The sequence below is a fragment of the Sus scrofa genome, chromosome 15 (assembly GCF_000003025.6).
Source record: "Sus scrofa isolate TJ Tabasco breed Duroc chromosome 15, Sscrofa11.1, whole genome shotgun sequence".
Lineage (NCBI taxonomy): Eukaryota > Metazoa > Chordata > Mammalia > Artiodactyla > Suidae > Sus > Sus scrofa.
In genome coordinates, this window is record NC_010457.5 from 121,173,110 (window position 1) to 121,192,444 (window position 19,335).

General features: G+C 45.5%; 2 protein-coding genes across 2 annotated transcripts in view; both read right to left on the reverse strand.

The window, feature by feature from the left end:
* NHEJ1 (non-homologous end joining factor 1) overlaps window positions 1-16,977 on the reverse strand; it is an 89,463-nt gene extending 72,486 nt beyond the window's left edge. Inside the window, 6 exon segments of the mRNA XM_021074747.1 lie at window positions 6,741-6,799; window positions 7,380-7,518; window positions 15,845-15,939; window positions 15,942-16,056; window positions 16,778-16,890; window positions 16,893-16,977. Of these exon segments, the coding sequence (XP_020930406.1) occupies window positions 6,741-6,799; window positions 7,380-7,518; window positions 15,845-15,939; window positions 15,942-16,056; window positions 16,778-16,890; window positions 16,893-16,971 (600 nt within the window). The 5' untranslated portion in view covers window positions 16,972-16,977.
* Window positions 1-19,335, reverse strand: part of SLC23A3 (solute carrier family 23 member 3) — a 98,191-nt gene that overhangs the window by 67,310 nt on the left and 11,546 nt on the right. Inside the window, 5 exon segments of the mRNA XM_021074746.1 lie at window positions 6,741-6,799; window positions 7,380-7,518; window positions 15,845-16,056; window positions 16,778-17,058; window positions 18,494-18,547. The gene's annotated coding sequence lies outside the window, so the exon portion shown is untranslated.

The window sequence follows — 19,335 nt, forward strand, 5'->3', positions numbered from 1 at the left end:
AGGCGGAGCTGTGTTACCCTCCCCCGGATTATGGCCTGTATTCTAATGAAGAGAATACAGGAAGAGGATGATGAGATGTCACTTCTGAGATCAGGTTATAAAAAGACTGCAGCTTCCACCTTGGTCTTGGTCTTGGTCTTGGTCTCGCAGTCTGCCTCTTGGATTACTGGCTCTGGTGGAAGCCAGGGCCATGTCATGTGAGTGGCCCTATGGAGAGGCCATGTGGCAATGAAGTGGAACCTTCTCCCAAGCCACAAAAACCATGCGAGATAATAAATGTTTGCTGTTTTAAGCCACTAAATTTGGGAACAATCTGTTATACAGCAACAGATAATTAATTCAGACAGAAAGGAAGTGAGGGAATTGGCCTTACAAATATCTGAAGAAAGAGCACTCCAGGCGGAGGGAAGAGGCAGCATGAAGCCTAAAGGTGGTGATGTTTAGAGTGTTAGAAAAAAAGGTCAGTGTGGCCGCCGTGGAGTGGCAGAGGCGGGGAGATGAAATCAGAAAGGGAGTGAGCTCCAGGTCACCTAAGGTTTTGTAGGCCATCATAAGGTCTTTGCATTTCACTCTGTAAATAAAATATGAAGGCAGCATTGGGCAGGAGAGTATCATGATGCGATTTGTGTTTTAATAAGATCACTTTGTTGATAATGGGCCCAGAAGGGAGCAGAAGGGATATTAATACAGAGGCTATTGCAAAAATGTGGAAAAGGGACAATGGTGGCTCAGACAAGAGTAGCAGGAGCAGAGGTGAAATGGCAGGTACACTCTGAAGGTAGAGCCCAGAGGCTGATGAACATGGGATGTGAAAGGAGAGACGTCAAGGATGACTCCAAGGTTTTTGGCCCTAGCAAGCAAGGGCATGGAGTTTCTAGCAACCTGGGAGGTGGGGTCTTGGAAGAGCAAATTTGGGGGTAGGATTGGGAGTTCAGTTTTGGACATGTTCAATTTGAGATTCTATTAGACTCCCATGTAAAAATGTTGAGCAGGCAGTCTGGCATGGAGGGCAAGGTCTAGAATGAAAATTAAATTTGGGATTCCTCAATAAGGTGATATTTTAAAGCCACTGGACTAAATGAGATCACTAAAGGAAGAAAAATCGGAGCACAACTGAGTCCTAGGGCACCCCACCATTAACAAGTAAGGGAGAAGAACCAGCAAAAGATTCTGAGAAGGAATGACCTATGAGATAGAGAGAAACAGGAGAGTCTTGTGCTGCGGAAGCCATGTTAAGAAAGTATATTGAGGAGAAGGGATGGACAAGCATCATAAAGGAAAAACCTAAATGGGAAAGGATGAACCAACACAATTACTCTTTGCCTCCCTAGCCTTTCTTCTCATTTCCACATTCTCCCTGATGATAAATGCTACGGCAGAGATATGTACAGGGGGCTGTGGAGACAGCAGAATAGAGTATCCATGCCCAGAAGAAGGGGGAGACTGAGGAAGAGAAGCACTGTCATGAAAGATTCACAAAAGGGCTGATATCAGTGCAGACATGGGAAAGTTGAACAGGAGTTTGCCATGAGGGCAAGAGAGAAGAGACTACCAGTCAAACAGGTCAAGAGACGTGTGGGCAGGAAGCTGTCAATACCTGAACATGACGAAAGCGGGGAGGGGGTGGTGCATGGAGGAGAGACAGAGGATCAGGCTGAAGAGGTTGGCAGAACCAAATCATGAACCACCTTGGATGGCATGCGAGGAGTCTACACTTTATGCTGTAGGCAGCTGGGAACCATTTAAGGACTTGAAGCAAGAGGGTGACATCATAGGTTTCGGTTTCAAAGAGATCACTCTGACATAACTGCAAGTTCAGTTGGAGGGAAATAAGTATTGACTGGGAGACAAGTTTGGAGGCTGTGACATGGTGAAACCAAAAACGGGGCCAAGGATGGCTGATAATCTAAGGCAACGGAAGCTGGAATCCAGAAGAAGACCAGATTCACAGAAGGGTTAACAAGTGAGGCCCTTGAAGTCAGGACAAAGAGAAAAGGGGGTCACTCCCAAGTTTCTAGCTTAGAAAACTGAATGGATAGTGGTACGATTCCCCAAGATAAGGAATATAAGAAGAGAAAGGGCTTTGGGGGAGTAGATGATTCATTTGGACATGTTTAGGATATTTCATGGGGGACATCCAGGTGGAAATGTCAAATATGCAGAAAGAAATATGGGCCTGAAATGTAGCGGAGCTCTAAAACTGGTACTCAGGGGGGTGCTAGTAATGGCTAGAACTGGGGTCTGGATGAGATCGCCCAGGGAGAGCGAAGGACCCAGTCCTGGGTGACACGAACATTGGAGGGGCAGGTAAAGGATGGAGAGTCAGCCAAGGAAACCAGCAAGAAGCGGTCTGTGAACTTAACAGGACAGCAGTTTTGAGGACTTTATTTTTTTTTTTTTTGTCTTTTGTCTTTTTGTTGTTGTTGTTGTTGCTATTTCTTGGGCCACTCCCGCGGCATATGGAGGTTCCCAGGCTAGGGGTTGAATCGGAGCTGTAGCCACCGGCCTACGCCAGAGCCGCAGCAACGCGGGATCCGAGCCGTGTCTGCAACCTACACCACAGCTCACGGCAACGCCGGATCGTTAACCCACTGAGCAAGCGCAGGGACCGAACCCACAACCTCATGGTTCCTAGTCGGATTCGTTAACCACTGCGCCACGACGGGAACTCCAGTTTTGAGGACTTTAAAAGGACTCCTCTTCTGCCCCAGGTGTCTTTGGTATACGCTCTAGATTCATGAGAGCTGCAGTGAATATCTTCACTCTGCTCTAGAATTGGGCTGCAACCAGACAGGGGAGGAAGGTACTAACTACAACGAGACAGGACACAAAGGCCACAGCTCCATTTACAATGCTGAGTCATATCAATGTTAACTAGAGTCATAGAATTAGAACTATATAACAGAAATTGGTTAAGGTGTTACATGGAACAGATGATTTAAGCCTTATGAGGCATTTAGAACGCAGTAACGGGGGGCAAGGCTATGATGAACACTCTCCTCTGAAGACAGAGAAGGAGAGAACTGCAAAGTCTCTACCTCTGTTAAGGCCTCCCTCCCCGAGAAAGCCAGCTTCACGCAACTGCCCAGGCTTTGGTGTCAAGGGCTGATTCCCAGCCAGGGGTTGCCAGCTGCAGAGGGCGGGGCTCTATTTTGGGCTGCCTGCCGTCCCTGAGCCTGGCCGCGTCTGGTTTGAGGAGCATGCAGCCCCAGTGACTCACACACCCATGCAAACCGCCTGTGGCTCGTGGCATGGCCTCGGAATGCCAGCCTTAGGCCAGCTCCCTCCTCACCCCATTACACTGGGATAAATAAATAAAGAGCACGCCAGCAGCCGCACGGCCTGATGGCAACCAGATGAAGAGAGGGAGGCATGGACAGGGCCAGGGGAAGGAACTCCCTCCAGCGGACCCTGCTGAGCATGGGCTGCGCCAGCGACTCATCCTAAACTTCCTCTTGAACACAGTTCCTACTGGCACGTAGCGACAGCCCCCAGTGCCTCGACTGGTCTTCATCCCTAAAGGTGCCTCTCAGCCCCCAGTCCCAGGCAGTACTCTCTGCGGGGATGTTGTCCTCTGCGAGAACAGAGCCAGCCCTGACTTGAACTGGCACTGCCACCATCAGTTGGCCCCCGTGGGCTCCCTGGAAATGAGAAATTAGGCTCTTAGGGAAGAGGAAAAACAAAAGGACTAAATATGGAGAAGTAACCTCTGTTCAATCTTTAAATATTTTTCCTGGCCTTCGTATCCTAGAAACCTCCCATCCTACCACCTCCTGTGCCCTATCTTGATGGCCTCTTGCCTAGCAAGAGCCCCAGTGAGGACTAGGAAAAACAGACCCCATGCACTGACCGCATGGCCCTCTGACATCAGCCCTGGCCCCCAGGCACCTTCATCCCAGCTCTCTGTCCCTGGTTTGTTTATCTTCCTATGTTGCTTATTTTGATGGCACTTCCTTTCAGCTCCGTCTCGGGTGACCCTGTGACCCTTCTGTGTCCTGTTTGTAGGACCCCAGGCAAGCAGGGGAACTGAAAAGATGCAGTGGCCGTAAGAAACTCTGCAGTCTGGTAGGAAACCTTTCAGATCTAGCAGCTCTGCAGGACAGTCGGAGGACAGTGCAGTGATCCCAGAGGTCATAAGAATTCTCCATCATCCTGGGCCTTGACTCTCCTCTAATTCGTGTGTACGACCAGTAAAAAGAAGCAAAACAAAAATAGGGATAACCCTAGACCATGAGGCAAGAAGTGTGAGATGTCCTAAACATACGGCTACCGCCACACGACCTTAGGCAGGTCCTTTAACCTCTCCAAGGCCCAATTTCTTCATCTGTAAGATGGAAAGCGACACCTATCTATCGCTCAGATCCTTTCCAGATACAATAAAATTCTGCAAGCCTATGCGGTTTGGATGTGATCCACCCAGAACCTGGAGGACCAGTGTTCTTGAAGTAGTCAGTTCCAAAACACCAGTCCCCTTCCTGGGCCAGCACCTGGATTCTATATGCTTTCTCATTCAGTTCTGCAGTGTTCCCCCCACCCCGACAGCATGAAAGAAATGAGCCTCCAATTTTACAAATGAGAAAATAGAGGCTCTGAGAGAAGTGATTTATCCAAAGCCGCAAAATAAATCAGGAGAATAACTGAAGATCCCAAATATGGTCTAACAAGCAACATTGTATCCAAGGCCACTCGGCCACAATTTTCATAAAATCCCACTAGCATCGATTTATCAACATATTCGCCCACAAACTTATTGAGAACCTACTTCTAGGCACTCTGCTTAGTGCCGGGGATAAAGAAATGCATTCAATATGGTCCTTGCTCTCGGAGTCCACAGATCAATGGAAAAAGACACAGTCTCGCAGACATACAAAGAGCATCATTTTAAAGTTATAACTAGTGAAACAGAGGCATGAACCAAGGCATGGAAAGAAGGATTATCTTTACAGGGACAGTCTGGAAAGGTCTCCCAAAGAAGCTGAAGCTGACACTTGAAAGATTAATAGAAGTTTACCAGGTAGATAAGACCAGGGCATTGGGCATTCTAGATAAAGGGACAGTGTGTGCAAAGGCACAGAGGCTAGAGAAAACTGCATTTTTGCAATTCAAAGACATTCTATATGGCTGAAGCATAAAATACGCAGAGAAGAGTGTGGAGAAAGCAAACTGGATAGGTGTGCAGGCCCCAGATCAGGAAGGGACCTCCCTGCTGAGCTAAGAATAAGGCTCACATGGTTTGGCTAAGGGACTAAGGCAGGGAAATATATCACCCCAGCCTATGATCACCTCCTTAATACCCAAACCTATAGACAGGGGAAGCTACCTCAGAGAAAAACAGCCTGGGAAATCTCTGTCACAAGTTTAGACTTAATGCTCTCTCTTTCCCCATGAAGACCTGAAACCTATTCTGCTTCGGGACTTAGCAATACATGCTTTCCTTCTCGTCCAGAATTGCAACTGCTTTAGGAGAGGGACTGAGCGCTCAACTCACACGCTTTGTTCTCACTGTTAAGACCTCAAGCAGGAGTTCCCGCTGTGGCGCAGCAGAAATGAATCTGACTAGGAACCATGAGGTTGCGGGTTCAATCCCCGGCCTTGCTCAGTGGGTTAAGGATCCAGCATTGCCGCGAGCTGTGGCGTAGGCCGGCAGCTGTAGCTCCGATTCAACCCCTAGCCTGGGAACCTCCATATGCCACCAGTACAGCCTTAAAAAAAAAAAAAAAAAAAAAGAAGACCTCGAGCATCATGGGGCTATTGCTCAGTCAATGGACAGAGGCAGAACAGAAGGTTCCAAATCAAGAATACCTGCTTTTTGCCCAGCCCTGTGAAAAGCACTAATTTCAGGTTCAAAAGAAGTATGAGTCATAGTCCCTGTCCACAAAGAGCTGACAAATTAGCCTAGAAGACAAGACAGAAATATGAACAATCTATACATAACACAATATTACAACAGCATTATTTACTTACACAATAAAGTACCACCTTGGGTAACAGGTATAATTAGAAAAGAGTGAAATAATACTAGGGTACTAAGTGTACAACCAACGGGTTCCAAAAGAGTTAGGAAAAAAAAGATCAATATTGACTGGTATTATCAAAGGTCACTATTATTAATATTCCCCCTGCTTGGCATTTAATGGATGTTTCTTTTGGCCGGGCTCAGTCCTTAGAAGGGAAACCTAGGCAGGAGCTTCTGACAGGCCACAATTATCTACTCCCCATTCATTCCTTTGCCAGTCCCCTTGTATAAACACTGTGATTTTCCACAGCCTACTGTGCCCACAAGACAGTCCCCAGATGGTAGCCCTGTGCTTTTCACCTTCCTCTGCTGCGGGATGTCGAAGGGTCTGGACAAGTAATAATGACTAGCCCCCCACCCCGCAACCTCCACCATCCAGACCTGGGATCAGATCTCCACAAGCAAAAACTTAGCAACAGGTCAACCAAGCTTTCCAAGGTTAGAGAATGCCAAGCCAAATTCCCAGGCACTTTAACACAGATGTTTTACAAATGTTAATCAGCCCATTTTTGCTTTTTTACATCTTTTCTCCTACTTCTCCCCATCTTCCCCGGCTACATCGGCAGCTTTATCAGACTTTCCAGATAGGTGGACTTTTCCAGAAAAAGGGCTCTCTAACCACGCAAGCAGTCTAACACCCCACACGCAAGTCACCACTCAGGTACCTGGCAAGAGGAGGTAAAGCAAAGCTGCATGAGGAGAAAGGGAAGAACAGCTACTCTACCTCTACCATAAACTGTTCCAAGAAGGACTTCTCTTCAAATGGCTCTGTCTTCAACCGATCTGTAACATGAAGGGACACAGAAAAGAAATATGAGTCTTAGAAGGAAGCTCCTTCTAAGACTCTTCTGGGAGGTGGAAGGGGAACAGGGCCCAGGGCTACTTGGGAAAGAGGATAAAGATGCAACACCCAGGGACACCTGGCCCAGTGGGAGAAGAGGACAAACGGGAGGAGGAAAGGAGATTAGCAGTAAATGACATGCAGTGGCGGCAGGTGTTTTCCCACCACAGAGATGGGTCAAAGTGAATTTTTATTCTGAAGCTGGGGCTCTGCAGCTTCCTAAAGTCCTACGTTGTGTGGCCCTCATGCAATTTTGTACACCTGTTGGCCCCCTTCCAGAGTCTGGCCCTGCCATAGCCTAGGGCATGTCTGGACTCAACTACAGCTTCAATCGGACACTTGGGCCCCAGCCAGGTACTTGAGGCAAAAGAAGTGTCATCCAGTCTCCAGTTCCTGGTCAGTACCCAACACTCACCCTCGGGGAAGCACCTCCTACTGCAAATGAGTCTTCCCCTTTTCTAAGGCCCTTTGACTACCGCCACCGCCCCCCCAACACCCGACTCCTCAAAAACAACCTCTCACCTCGGCTCAGCAGGGCCCCACTCTCCTGGTAGTCCTGGATCTCTAGGTCTTTCATACGAAGCAATGTTGCTAGCTCCCTCACTTGGCACTGCAACGCCAGACTCATGCCCATCAGAGGACGAATCAAATGTTGGGTGACCTTCCAAGGAAGAGACAGCAATTAGCCAACAGATACACACAAAGTACTCCCTAACACTGTATAAGGAAAAAAAAAACACTAGAGTTCCCATTGGGGCACAGTGGAAACCAACCTGACTAGTATCCATAAGGATGCAGGTTCAATCCCTGGCCTTGCTCAGTGGGTTAGGGATCCAACGTTGCCGTGAGCTGTGGTGCAGGTCGAAAACACAGCTCTGATCCTGCACTGCTGTGGCTGTGGTGTAGGCCGGTAGCTGCAGCTCCGATTCAACCCCTAGCCTGGAAACTTCCATATGCTGCGGGTGTGGCCCTAAAAAAAAAAGAAAAAATACTGAAAAACAAATGTTTTCACAGGAGCTTGTAGTTTCATAGGGAAGCAACACATTTATATGAAAATAAGCAAATATAATAATTAAATAAAGGAGTTCCCGTTGTGGCTCCGCAGGTTAAGAAACTGACTAGCATCCATGACGACGCAGGTTCAATTCCTGGGCTCGCTCAGTGGGTTAAGGATCTGGCACTGATGCAAGCTGTGGCATAGGTCACAGACACAGCTCTGATCTGGCATTGCTGTGGCTGTGGTATAGGCTGGCAGCTGCAGCTCTGATTCAACCCCTGGCTTAAGGACTTCCATATGCTGCAGGTGCAGCCCTAAAAAGAAAAAAGAATAATAATTAATACGAAAAAGGTTCAAAGATTTTCTTTGTGGCACAGATAAAAGGATGAAAAGAATAAAGGAGAACACTTATGAATAGATAACCCAGAGTTGTGATTTAAAGAGAAGGATATGATACAGTTGATAACAGGTAAACGTGGACTCAACATTTAGCAAAAACTGAGAGACAAAAGCAGAAGATCCAAGAAAGGAGATGTGGGAGTTTCCACTGTGGTGCAGTGGATTAAGGATCCCGCATTGCTGCTGCTGTGCTGCAATCACAGATAGGGCTCGGATTCGATCCATGGTTCTGGGACTTTCATATGCCATGGATATGGTTGAAAAAATAAAAAAAAAAGTAGATATGGCTACAACAGAGTATGCTAACTAGAGTGTAATAGAAGACAAATATCAACCAGAAGTAGAGAGCTTTGAATTATAAACCATTTCAGAGCTGATGATAGCTCAGAATGAAGCCAGAGTTTCGATCTGTTCCCACAAATGCAGCAAAGTCTAAGGTCATTGTTGTAATAAAAGCAAGCCAGTCACCAAGAGACAGCCTAGGAGGGAATAAACCCTGCCCCTTCCATGTAGGTAAGCAGGATGCAAACTTGGCCACACAGCAGTGCAGCTAGGGAGATGCTCTCATATGATAATGCAGAGCTGTATAGTAACCATTCTATTCACTTATGTGAGGTGTCCCTTAGCCTGTTGAAAAAAAAAAAAAACACAGCTAAAATCAACCAGCTAAAATAGATAATTTATGAGAGTTCCCTTCACTTCCCCCAAGGAGATGAACTAAAGGAGGCGCTGAGGAGAACTGCTCTAGATCAGAGGTCAGCAAGCTTTTCTGTAAGGGCCGGATAGCCAATATTTTCGGTTCTGTGGCCCATACAGTCCCTGTCACAATCTTCGCCTCTACTGTTGAAGTAGGAAAGCAGCCACAGACAACATGTAATAAATGAGGATGGCTGGGTTCCAATATAACTTCACAAAAACAGGCAGCGAGCCAGATTTGGCCTGCTGGCCATAGTACGCCACCCCCTGCCCTAGATCTCAAAGGAGAACTTTTGGACAAGACAGCCTACGGAGGCGTGCCGTGAAGAAAAGGTACTGAAGTGCCCCACAAGGTGTGCAAGCCAGACTCATCTGGATCGGGATCAGAAATCTGGACTCTTCAGCTTTTATGTTCTTATTTCCATTCATTTTCTAGTAAAATGTATTACTAAAGACTTCAAGTATAAGGTGACTCAAACTCAGAGGAAAAGATTTTTTTTCCCTTAGGACAGATTAGAAGAGAAGACACGGAGAGGGTGCTGGGGTGGGGGAAGTTAGGGTTCAGTGGCAGCGTTTTTATACCAGCACCAGGACCCAAGTAAACGCAGGGGAACGGTGCAGAGTGGGAGGCCAGCAATCAAGACAGCTACACAGACCTGTCACTTCTTTCTGTCCCGTGGCACATCCCACCCTAGGACTGTCTCCCAGCTTCGTCCTTAGGATAAACTTAAACTCCAGGAAGTACTGTTCGGAACATGGCAGAAGCTCTGCTTTTGGAAAATTTACCTGCCCTAGACTCATTTCTCTTTCCTAGGAATTGTTTTAAGTTTGGTCCTCCTCAAGGGAGATCAGGAAGAAAAACAGGTGAACACTTGTATGAAAGCAAGTCAATATTCACTGGGTTGAAGAGAAATTAATTGCCATTGCTAACCAAACAGCATCATCATCCGTTTGGTGGCAGTACTCAAATAACTCCTAAAGTGAATAACCAACCTCTCTCTGGGAGGGGAAGAGGGGGGCAACTTTCATGGCAATTCCTTTGAGTGGCAGTAAATATAACAGCATGAAACATGATGAGAAACAGTTTTTAATCAATGCCATATCTAACTAAATATAGTAATGCCATATCAGGCACCTGAAATTATTGATAGGACTACAATGTCTATACAGCATTTTTTTTTTTTTTTTTTTTGTCTTTTTGCTACATCTTTGGGCCGCTCCCGCAGCATATGGAGGTTCCCAGGCTAGGGGTCGAATCGGAGCTGTAGCCACCAGCCTACGCCAGAGCCACAGCAACACGGGATCCGAGCCGCGTCTGCAACCTACACCACAGCTCACGGCAACGCCGGATCGTTAACCCACTGAGCAAGGGCCGGGACCGAACCCGCAACCTCATGGTTTCTAGTCGGGTTCGTTAACCACTGCGCCACCACGGGAACTCCTATACAGCATTTTTTTAAGGTTTTAATCATTAAATATTTCAACTTCTCAAATAATTTCATAGGATTGAGTTACATCACCCTGAATCACTGGGGTATACTTCATTTCAAAGTTAGCTGAACCCTAGAGTTTCTGCTGTGGTGCAGTGGGTTAAGAGCCTGACTGCAGCAGCTCACCTTCCTGTGGGGGTGCGGATTTGATCCTTGGCCTGGCGCAGTGGGTTAAAGGATCTGGCATTGCTGCAGCTGTGATGTAGGTTGAAGCTGTGGCTCGGATTCAATCCCTGTCCTGGGAACTTCCATATACTGTAGGTGCAGCCATAAAAAAAAAAAAAAATTAGTTGAACCCTAATTTAGATCCACTAATTAGAATAAGACATTGTGCCTGAAGTAATAGATTTCAAAGCAAATCCACAGACACTACAAGGAAAAATCTTGAAGGGCTTCAGGAGGTCAGGGACACGCCTTCTCCTTCACTTACAGACGGCAACATATGAAAAGACGCAGTTCAATAAGTCAATTCAACAAATACCTACTGGGTGCGAAGATGTGCTGTGACCCTGTGAGGCCTCTGCCCTCAAAGAGCTCCCAACAGTTAAGGAAGTCAGGAAGTGTGGTGGATATAGAAGCAGGAGTTGCCAATCTTCTCCAGAGGAAAAGCTATTTATAATTCTCCCCAACGTCTTCAGATTTCCCATAGAAATGTTCTCAAGTCACAGGCGGAAGAGCAGAATGGCAGTTATCAATCCCAGAATGAATCATATCATGTTTGGATATAATGACAAGAGTAACAGACTGGGAATTAGGACACCTGGGTTCTAGCCCTGGCTCTGACAGCTCCTAGATGGAAAGAGGCTTATCCCCAAGTACTCTCATGGTCATTGCTGTTTTTAAAAAGAAAAGCTATGGAGGAGTTTCTGTCATGGCTCAGTGGTTAACGAACCCGACTAGGAACCATGAGGCTGCGGGTTGAGGCTGCAGGTTTGATCCCTGGCCTTGCTCAGTGGGTTAAGGATCCGGTGTTGTCGTGAGCTGTGGTGTAGGTTGCAGACAGGGCTCGGATCCCACGCTGCGGTAGCTCCGGAGTAGGCCGGCGGCTACAGCTCCGATTAGACCCCTAGCGTGGGAACCTCCATATGCCACGGGAACAGACCAAGAAATGGCAAAAAGACAAAAAAAAAAAGAAAAAAAAGAAAAACTATGGAGTTGGAACATTTGCCCTCACAGGTCCACTCTAGTGCTAAGGCTAAGTAATAATACATCCGCTCTCTTACTTAATCCTCACGGCTCCACAGGAAGATCATGATTGGTATCTCCATCTCCCAGATAAAGAAATCAAGCCTCATAACAACTCAGTAGCTTATTCAAGGGAATACACTTAGTCAGGGTGGTGGAGCTGAGTTACAAATTCAGGCCTGCTGGGCCCAGAGCCTATGTTCTTTCCACCACGGAAAAAAATATTTGGATGTGACTTCTGGGAATCATAAAACAGCCAAAGAGATGACAAATCTCAAACTCAAAATATGCAATGTGAAGAACTACATTAGGGAACAAAAGATAATAACAAGAACAACAAAAAAACAATTATATTAGACACTAGAAAAAAGAGAGTCAGAAAGAGGAGCAGCGATGAAGAGAAGCTGGCCAGCAGTAGAAATGGGCTCAGTGTTAGAAAGCAGAGACCCAGGGGTTCCTATGGTAGCGCAAAGGGATCGGCGTGCTGGGACACAGGTCCAATTCCTGGCCTGACACAGTGGGTTAAGGATCCTGCATTGCCACAGCTGTGGCTTGGGTCACAACCACGGCTCATACCTGATCCCTGGCCCAGGAATTCCATATGCTGCGGGGTGGGGAAAAAAGTAGAGACCCAAAGCTGTATATATTCCGTAATATCCTGCAGAGACATAAAAACTGTTAAATTATTAACATGAATGCACCACGTGGTAGAAGGTGTGGGGAACTATGTGTTTTCCTACTCTCCTGTATGACCAGGAGGAGCTAAGCTGCATAATCTCTCTGGAAGAAAATATGTCATTATGTTAGCAAGATTAAGGATGCAAATGTTCCTTGATTCAGCTATTCCACTTCTAGGAATTTACTCACACATTTACACATGGAAAAAGTACACACAAAGATGTTCACTAATTATAGCAACATAAGAATGGAAACAACTGAAGTGTCTACTAGCAGCAGATCAATTAAATACATGTTGATGTATTCAACAATCAAAATGCTATGTTGCCATTAAAAAATGCTACAGCAAGTCTTCTAAATGTATTGTTATGAATGATTTTTAAGTTGTATAACTAAGTGAAAAAAGCCAGGTACTGAACGGTGTGAAGAACATGCTGCGATCTATGAAAATACAGACAGAGACCCAGATGTGTATTTGATTATATGAGTTAATTCACATATACATATGTGTTTATTCACATACACATTCGTACGTGCTCACGTATAGCTTTCGTTAAGAATCCACGAGAAGACGACAGCAGTAGTTGCTTTAAAGAAGAAAAATGACTGGAAAGGGAGTAGAAAGACAACCTATTTCTTCACTACATACCCCTAAATGCTATTTGAAGCGTTTGCCTTTTGCATGAGTTACTCATTGAAAAAGAATTAAATAAAAACTATGACAAGAATGAGTAACAAACAAAAATTATGACTGTGTGACCTCACAGACACACACACAAGCCTAAAATAGTATCCGCCTACACCCTCGCCAGTGTCCACTGGCTCTAACTTTTTCCCTATAAAGCTCCCTCAGGTACAGGGGTTTCCCTGGGATGACATTCTTTTTCTTCTTTTAATAATATAATTTTAGTAGCATAACTGTTCATTTTTCAATGCTTAATTCTCCCCACAGCCAACCAAGACTCATCCCACTCCAAGTACTGTTGCCTCTTTTTTTCATTGCAGCTCCCCAATTAGAGGAATTTGCCTAGAATAGCTAGGTTTTCTTTACATATTACCTTCATTCCTAAAATCATTATATACGTATTCTTTACTGTAGTCCTTTGGGGAAAAAAAAAAATTAAGGCCTATCAGCTTCCAAAGAGATGTGTCTCCCCAGTTTCACTATTCTGAATTTCCAGGGCTGTGTGATACCAAATGAAGACAGCTGTTGCTAGGGCTTCCCCAAGGCAGCCCAAATGTTTTGGTGCCAGAATAAGCATGACTGAGGGAACAGTGCCCCCTGGTGTTACTTGGAAAAAGTTACAGAGGTCCTGAACAAAATAGGTAAATTCTATCTAAAGCAAGGTGGAAATTTTCACGAGATGTTCAATCAAAAACAACAAATGTGAGTGACTGTTATCTGCTCAGCACTGCTTATGGAGCTTAAAAATTCAGAGGTGAATGAGCAGTAGTTCTCAAATGCTCAAGTCTAAGTTGGGTCAAAAATACCAGATCAAAAACACCAGAGACCAGTTTCTTGAAAAGCAAACTAGTTCTTTGCTCTCAACTAACCAATCTCTAATAAAAGCTCTTGGAGCCTAGAAATGCTACGAGTAGAGGACATCATCCTCTGAACCCCTGAAAATGGGGCTCTCGAATCAGACCCATCTGGGAGTCCAATTTCAGCTCATTCATTTATAAACTGGATGACTTTGGACAAGTTATCGTCAATCTCAGCTTCCTACTCTGAAAAATGGAGATAATAATACATATCTTGTTGGATGGTTGTGAGGATTAAATGCCAAGAATGTTCAGAAAGGTCCCCAGCACTGGTATACACCCTACCTTACAACCAGGGTGATCTTGATAAATTACATATTGAATCATGTTAAACTCTTGCTTAAAGTTTCTCAATGAATCCATGTTACCTTTGGGGTAAAATCCAAATTCATTAGACTCCTTCAAGATCTGGCCACCGGAGTTCCTACTGTGGCACAGAGGAAATGAAACTGACGAGGAGCCATGAGGTTGCGGGTTCAATCCCTGGCCTACTCAGTGGATCAAGGATACGGTGTTGCCGTGAGCTGTGGTGTAGGTCACAGACCTGGCTCAGATCCTGCGTTGATGTGGCTGTGGTGTAGATTGGCAGCTATAGCTCCAATTCGACCCCTAACCTGGAAAACTCCATATGCCGTGAGTGCAGCCTTAAAAAGCAAAAGCAAAAAAAAAAAAATGATCTGGGAGTTCTCGTCGTGGCGCACTGGTTAACGAATCCGACGAGGAACCATGAGGTTGTGGGTTCGATCCCTGCCCTTGCTCAGTGGGTTAACGATCCGGCGTTGCATGAGCTGTGGTGTAGGTCGCAAATGCGGCTCGGATCCCGTGTTGCTGTGGCTCTGGTGTAGGCTGGCAGCTACAGCTCCGATTCGACCCCTAGCCTGGGAACCTCCATATGCCGCGGGAGCGGCCCAAGAAATGGCAAAAAAAAAGACAAAAAAAAAAATGATCTGGCCACTATCTACCTCATTTCTCACAACTCCCTGCTGTCATCAGATTCCCCCACTTGTACATCTCCACGTTCCTCAAAATGCACTCTTGCCTAGAATGACCTCTAACTTTCTCAATAAGTTCTTATTCGTCTTCAAAACTCGGACTTTCCATTGTGGCTCAGTGGTTAATGAATCCAACTAGGAACATGAGGTTGTGGGTTTGATCCCTGGCCTTGCTCAGTGGGTTAAGGATCTGGTGTTGCCGTGAGCTGTGGTGTAGGTTGCAGACGTGGTTCGGATCCTGCGTTGCTGTGGCTCTGCCGTAGGCCTGCGGCTACAGCTCCGATTAGACCCTAGCCTGGGAACCTCCATGTGCCGCAGGAGTGGCCCAAGAAACAGCAAAAAGACAATAAAAAGCAAAACAAAACAAAACTCAGCTCAGAAACTATCTCCTCAATAGTTTTTCAGATCCACAGTCATTCTGGGCTTAACTCAATCAAAGAATGTATCATACTTCATCCTATTTCCTGTCTGTCTGCTGTCTCATTGGATCATGAACTCCAGGAATAGCCAATATTGTTTTAGATCTGGACACCCAACAACTAGCCCATAGCAGATGCTTAATAAATGTTGGACAAATAAAGTAACGAATAAAGATACCCAGTAAAGCTTGCAGACACAAACTCTGTTCCTTTTGCAAGGAAAGAAGGTAGCAATCAAGAAATCCTTTTGCCTTCTATCTAGTCAAGGAACATTTTCTTTTTTTGTCTTTTGTCCTTTTTAGGGCTGCACCCGTGGCATATGGAGGTTCCCAGGATAGGAGTCTAATCCAAGCTGCTGGCCTACGCCAGAGTGAGATCAGGGATCGACCTGCAACCTCACGGTTCCTAGTTGGATTTGTTTCCTCTGCGCCATGATGGGAACTCCAAGAGATGTTTTCTAACTGGGGAAGAATTTCAAACAGAATTTACCAGAAGAAAAAATAAGAGCACCTAAAGCTTCATTTGAGGAGCTTTGAGGCAGAGAAGCAGCTGCACCCCTTCCCCTACCCCATATACACATTGCACTTACCAGTGATGGGGTAGCTAGGGTGCAGTGGAAATTCCAATAGAATGGGAGACCGGAGAGCTCACTCCGCACCCGCAGTATCAGTGTTTCTGCACACGGTCACAGGAGAATGTAGCTTTGCCAGGGCAAGCAATGTCCTTCAACAACGGGCGAAGCAGCTCATCCAGGCGACAGAGAAAAGCTGCAGGAGGAGCAGTCAGGCGCTTGTTCAGCTCCTAAAATGACAGCAGAGGTTGCAGAGAGCAAGTGTGCTAAAAGGAAACTGATTCTCTCATAAGTAACAGCAAAGGAAAACTCTGGTTAATATGAGATGATGGGCAGGAGAGGAGGGAAGGAAAGATATAAACCTTAGAACAGGAAAGAAGAAAACAAAAAGAAGAGTGACCAACTGGCCTACCTCACAATTCACCTTCTACTGAATGCAGTACAGAAACACACACTCACACACAACATACACCCCCCCCCACATGGAAAGATCACAGGGCTAGGGCCAGAGATAGAAGTGCAAAACATTAATCAGAACTGTCTCGGAGTTCTGTCGTGGCACAGCAGAAACAAATCTGACTAGGAACCATGAGGTTGTGGCAGGTTCGATCCCTGGCCTCGCTCAGTGGGTTAAGGATCCGGCATTGCCATGAGCTGTGGTGTAGGTCACAGATGCGGCTCAGATCTGGCATTGCTGTGGCTGTGGTATAGGCTGGCAGCTGTAGCTCCAATTAGACCCCTCGCCTGGGAACCTCCATATGCTGCGGGCGCAGCCCTAAAAAGACAACAGACAAAAAATAAATAAATAAAAATAGAATCGTCTCCACCTGGCTTGATCCTCCTTGGCAACCTAAAGGCTAACAAGCTGGTTGATGTTAATGTCCCCTGACTTTCATTAGGAAAGAAATTATGTCCACTGCCACCCGCAGCAGTACGTCTCTTCACACTTACCTTTGCTCTCTGGCTGACCACGCTAGTGTCCACCTGTTCATGCCATACCTGCTGAAGATCTGAAACCAGCAAGGCATAGCCCTGCTGGGTGATATAAGCCTTAGCCAAGAGGAGTTCTCAGAAAGCTGTAGCCATGCCCACGGCTGCATCAGCAGGCCTTGCTCCAGTTCCTCCATCTGCAGGAGAGTCTTCATTCAACAAGAGCCCCCCAGGGTACTGTAGGCCTGGGGGGACACCACTCAGACAGTTCTATGTCAAATACATCTTGTGAAAATTCCTCCCTAAGAAAACAGAAGGCACAGAGTTACATGATACCCTTCCTCCCTACCCTCCTGGTATATAACTAGCTGAGCACCAACCTTACTACCTCTTGTCACTAAAAACCTATTTAGAATTTTGAAGAGTTTTCCCTCTATATTAAATTTCTAGAGGACAAAAAAGATCTCCTTCTTCTACAGTGTTTAAGTCTCAGCGTATTGGTATTAGTATTTCTGCTTTCTTTTTTTTTTTTAATTCTCTTTTCTGCTTTCTAATAATACAACAATGTGGAAACCTAAACCATTTTTGTTGTATCTTTATCACATTCCTAATAAATATGTCAATGCCACCCTCTCCCAGAACATCTAAAAGAGGAGTTCCCAGAGTTCTTGTTGTGACTCAGCGGTAACAAACCCGATTAGTATCCATGAGGATGCGGGTTCGATCCCTGGCCCTGCTCAGTGGGTTAAAGATCTGGCATTGCTGTGGCTGTGGCACAGGCCAGCAGCTGCAGCTCCAATTCGACACCCAGCCTGGGAACTTTCATATGCTGAGGGTGCAGCCCTAAAAAAACAAAGAGAGAGAAAGAGAGAAGAAATAGTTCTTGTTTTATAAAACATCATAAGTGTCATGGGCAGGAAATTAAAATTATTTGATCATTATCCAAAAACAAAACTCTGGAAGCTCTCAGAATTTTAAATACAATATATATATACACACACACATATATATATTCCCTAAGTAAATATATGTATATGTGTATATATATACATTTATTTGCTCCCTAAATATATATACACTCTCTAAGACAAGGATTCTTTTTTTTGTTTTGTTTTGTCTTTTGAGGGCCACTCCCGTGGCACATGGAAGTTTCCAGGCTAGGGGTCGAATTGGAACTGCAGCTACTAGCCTCCACCACAGCAACGCAGGATCTGAGCCACATCTGTGACCTACATCACAGCTCATGGCAATGCCTGATCCTTAAACCACTGAGCAAGGTCAGGGATCGAACATGCGTCCTCATGGATACTAGTTGGGTTCGTTAACCACTGAGCCACAACGGGAACTCCTAAGACAAGGATTCTTAATGTAGAATCTATGCACGTGAATCCTCTAGAATTGCATGCAAAATTTGTGCATATATACACATACCCACTTGGAAGGAAGAGGTCAAAGCTACGGTCAAATTCTCAAAGTGATCAATGACACACAAATAAAGAGCTAATAACTCTGTGTCCAGAAACAAAGAGAAAAGCCCCAATCCCATTTCAAGAAGACCCTGAATGACTAAGAAGTCAATATAAGGCATAGCACACCACAGAGGTAGAGGCCATGAATTAACTCCACTTTAATCACTGCCCACACCCCCACGCAAGGCACTACCATCAACGATACCACACCCTGCTGTACATCTGGAAATCAGCCTTTCTACTTCAACAACTAAATCTGTAGCCTTACCCTAGTAGATGTTCAGGAACTACGGCTACTTTACCGGCAGTTTGATCATTTTCCCTGCAGGTGAAAAAAAAAAGTGACAAGGACTCTTTCTCCCCCCACCCCCACCCCCAGCCTCGATCAGTGGGTTAAGGATCCACTGTTGCTGCAAGCTGTTTAAGTTGCAGATAGAGCTGGAATTGCTCTGATGGTGGCTAAGCCACAGCTGAAGCTCCAATTCAACCCCGAGCCTGGGAACATCCATATGCCGCAGGTGTGGCCATTAAAAAACAAAAACAAAAAACAAACAAAAAAGTGATAGAAATTCCATCTACAGGAGTTCCCATCATGGCTCAGTGGATGACGAACTCGACTAGCATCCATGAGGACTCAGGTTTGATCCCTGGCCTCACTCAGTGGGTTAAGGATCCAGCATTGCCAAGAGCTGTGGTGTAGGATGCAGATGCAGCTTGGATGCCATGTTGCTGTGCCTGCACTATAGGCCGGCGGCTACAGCTCCGACTGGACCCCTAGTCTGGGAACCACCATATGCAGCAAGTGCAGCCCTAAAAGGACAAAAAAAAGAAAGAAAGAAAGAAAATAAAAGAAAAAAGAAAGAAAAGAAATTCTGTCTGTAAATTTAAAGTGAAGTTGAAGGGTGCAGATCCCAAGATCCCAGACTACAAAAAAAAACAATGAAAATCCTTGTACTTCATTAATGTGGCTAATATGGTTTTATTCTTCCAATCATTTCCATCTCAGTCTAAGCCATATTCTTCCAACCATAACCTAGTTTTTGAAGCACAGCTTTGTAACATAATTTGTAGTCACTGGACAGATGAAATAGAAATATACATATTGGAGTT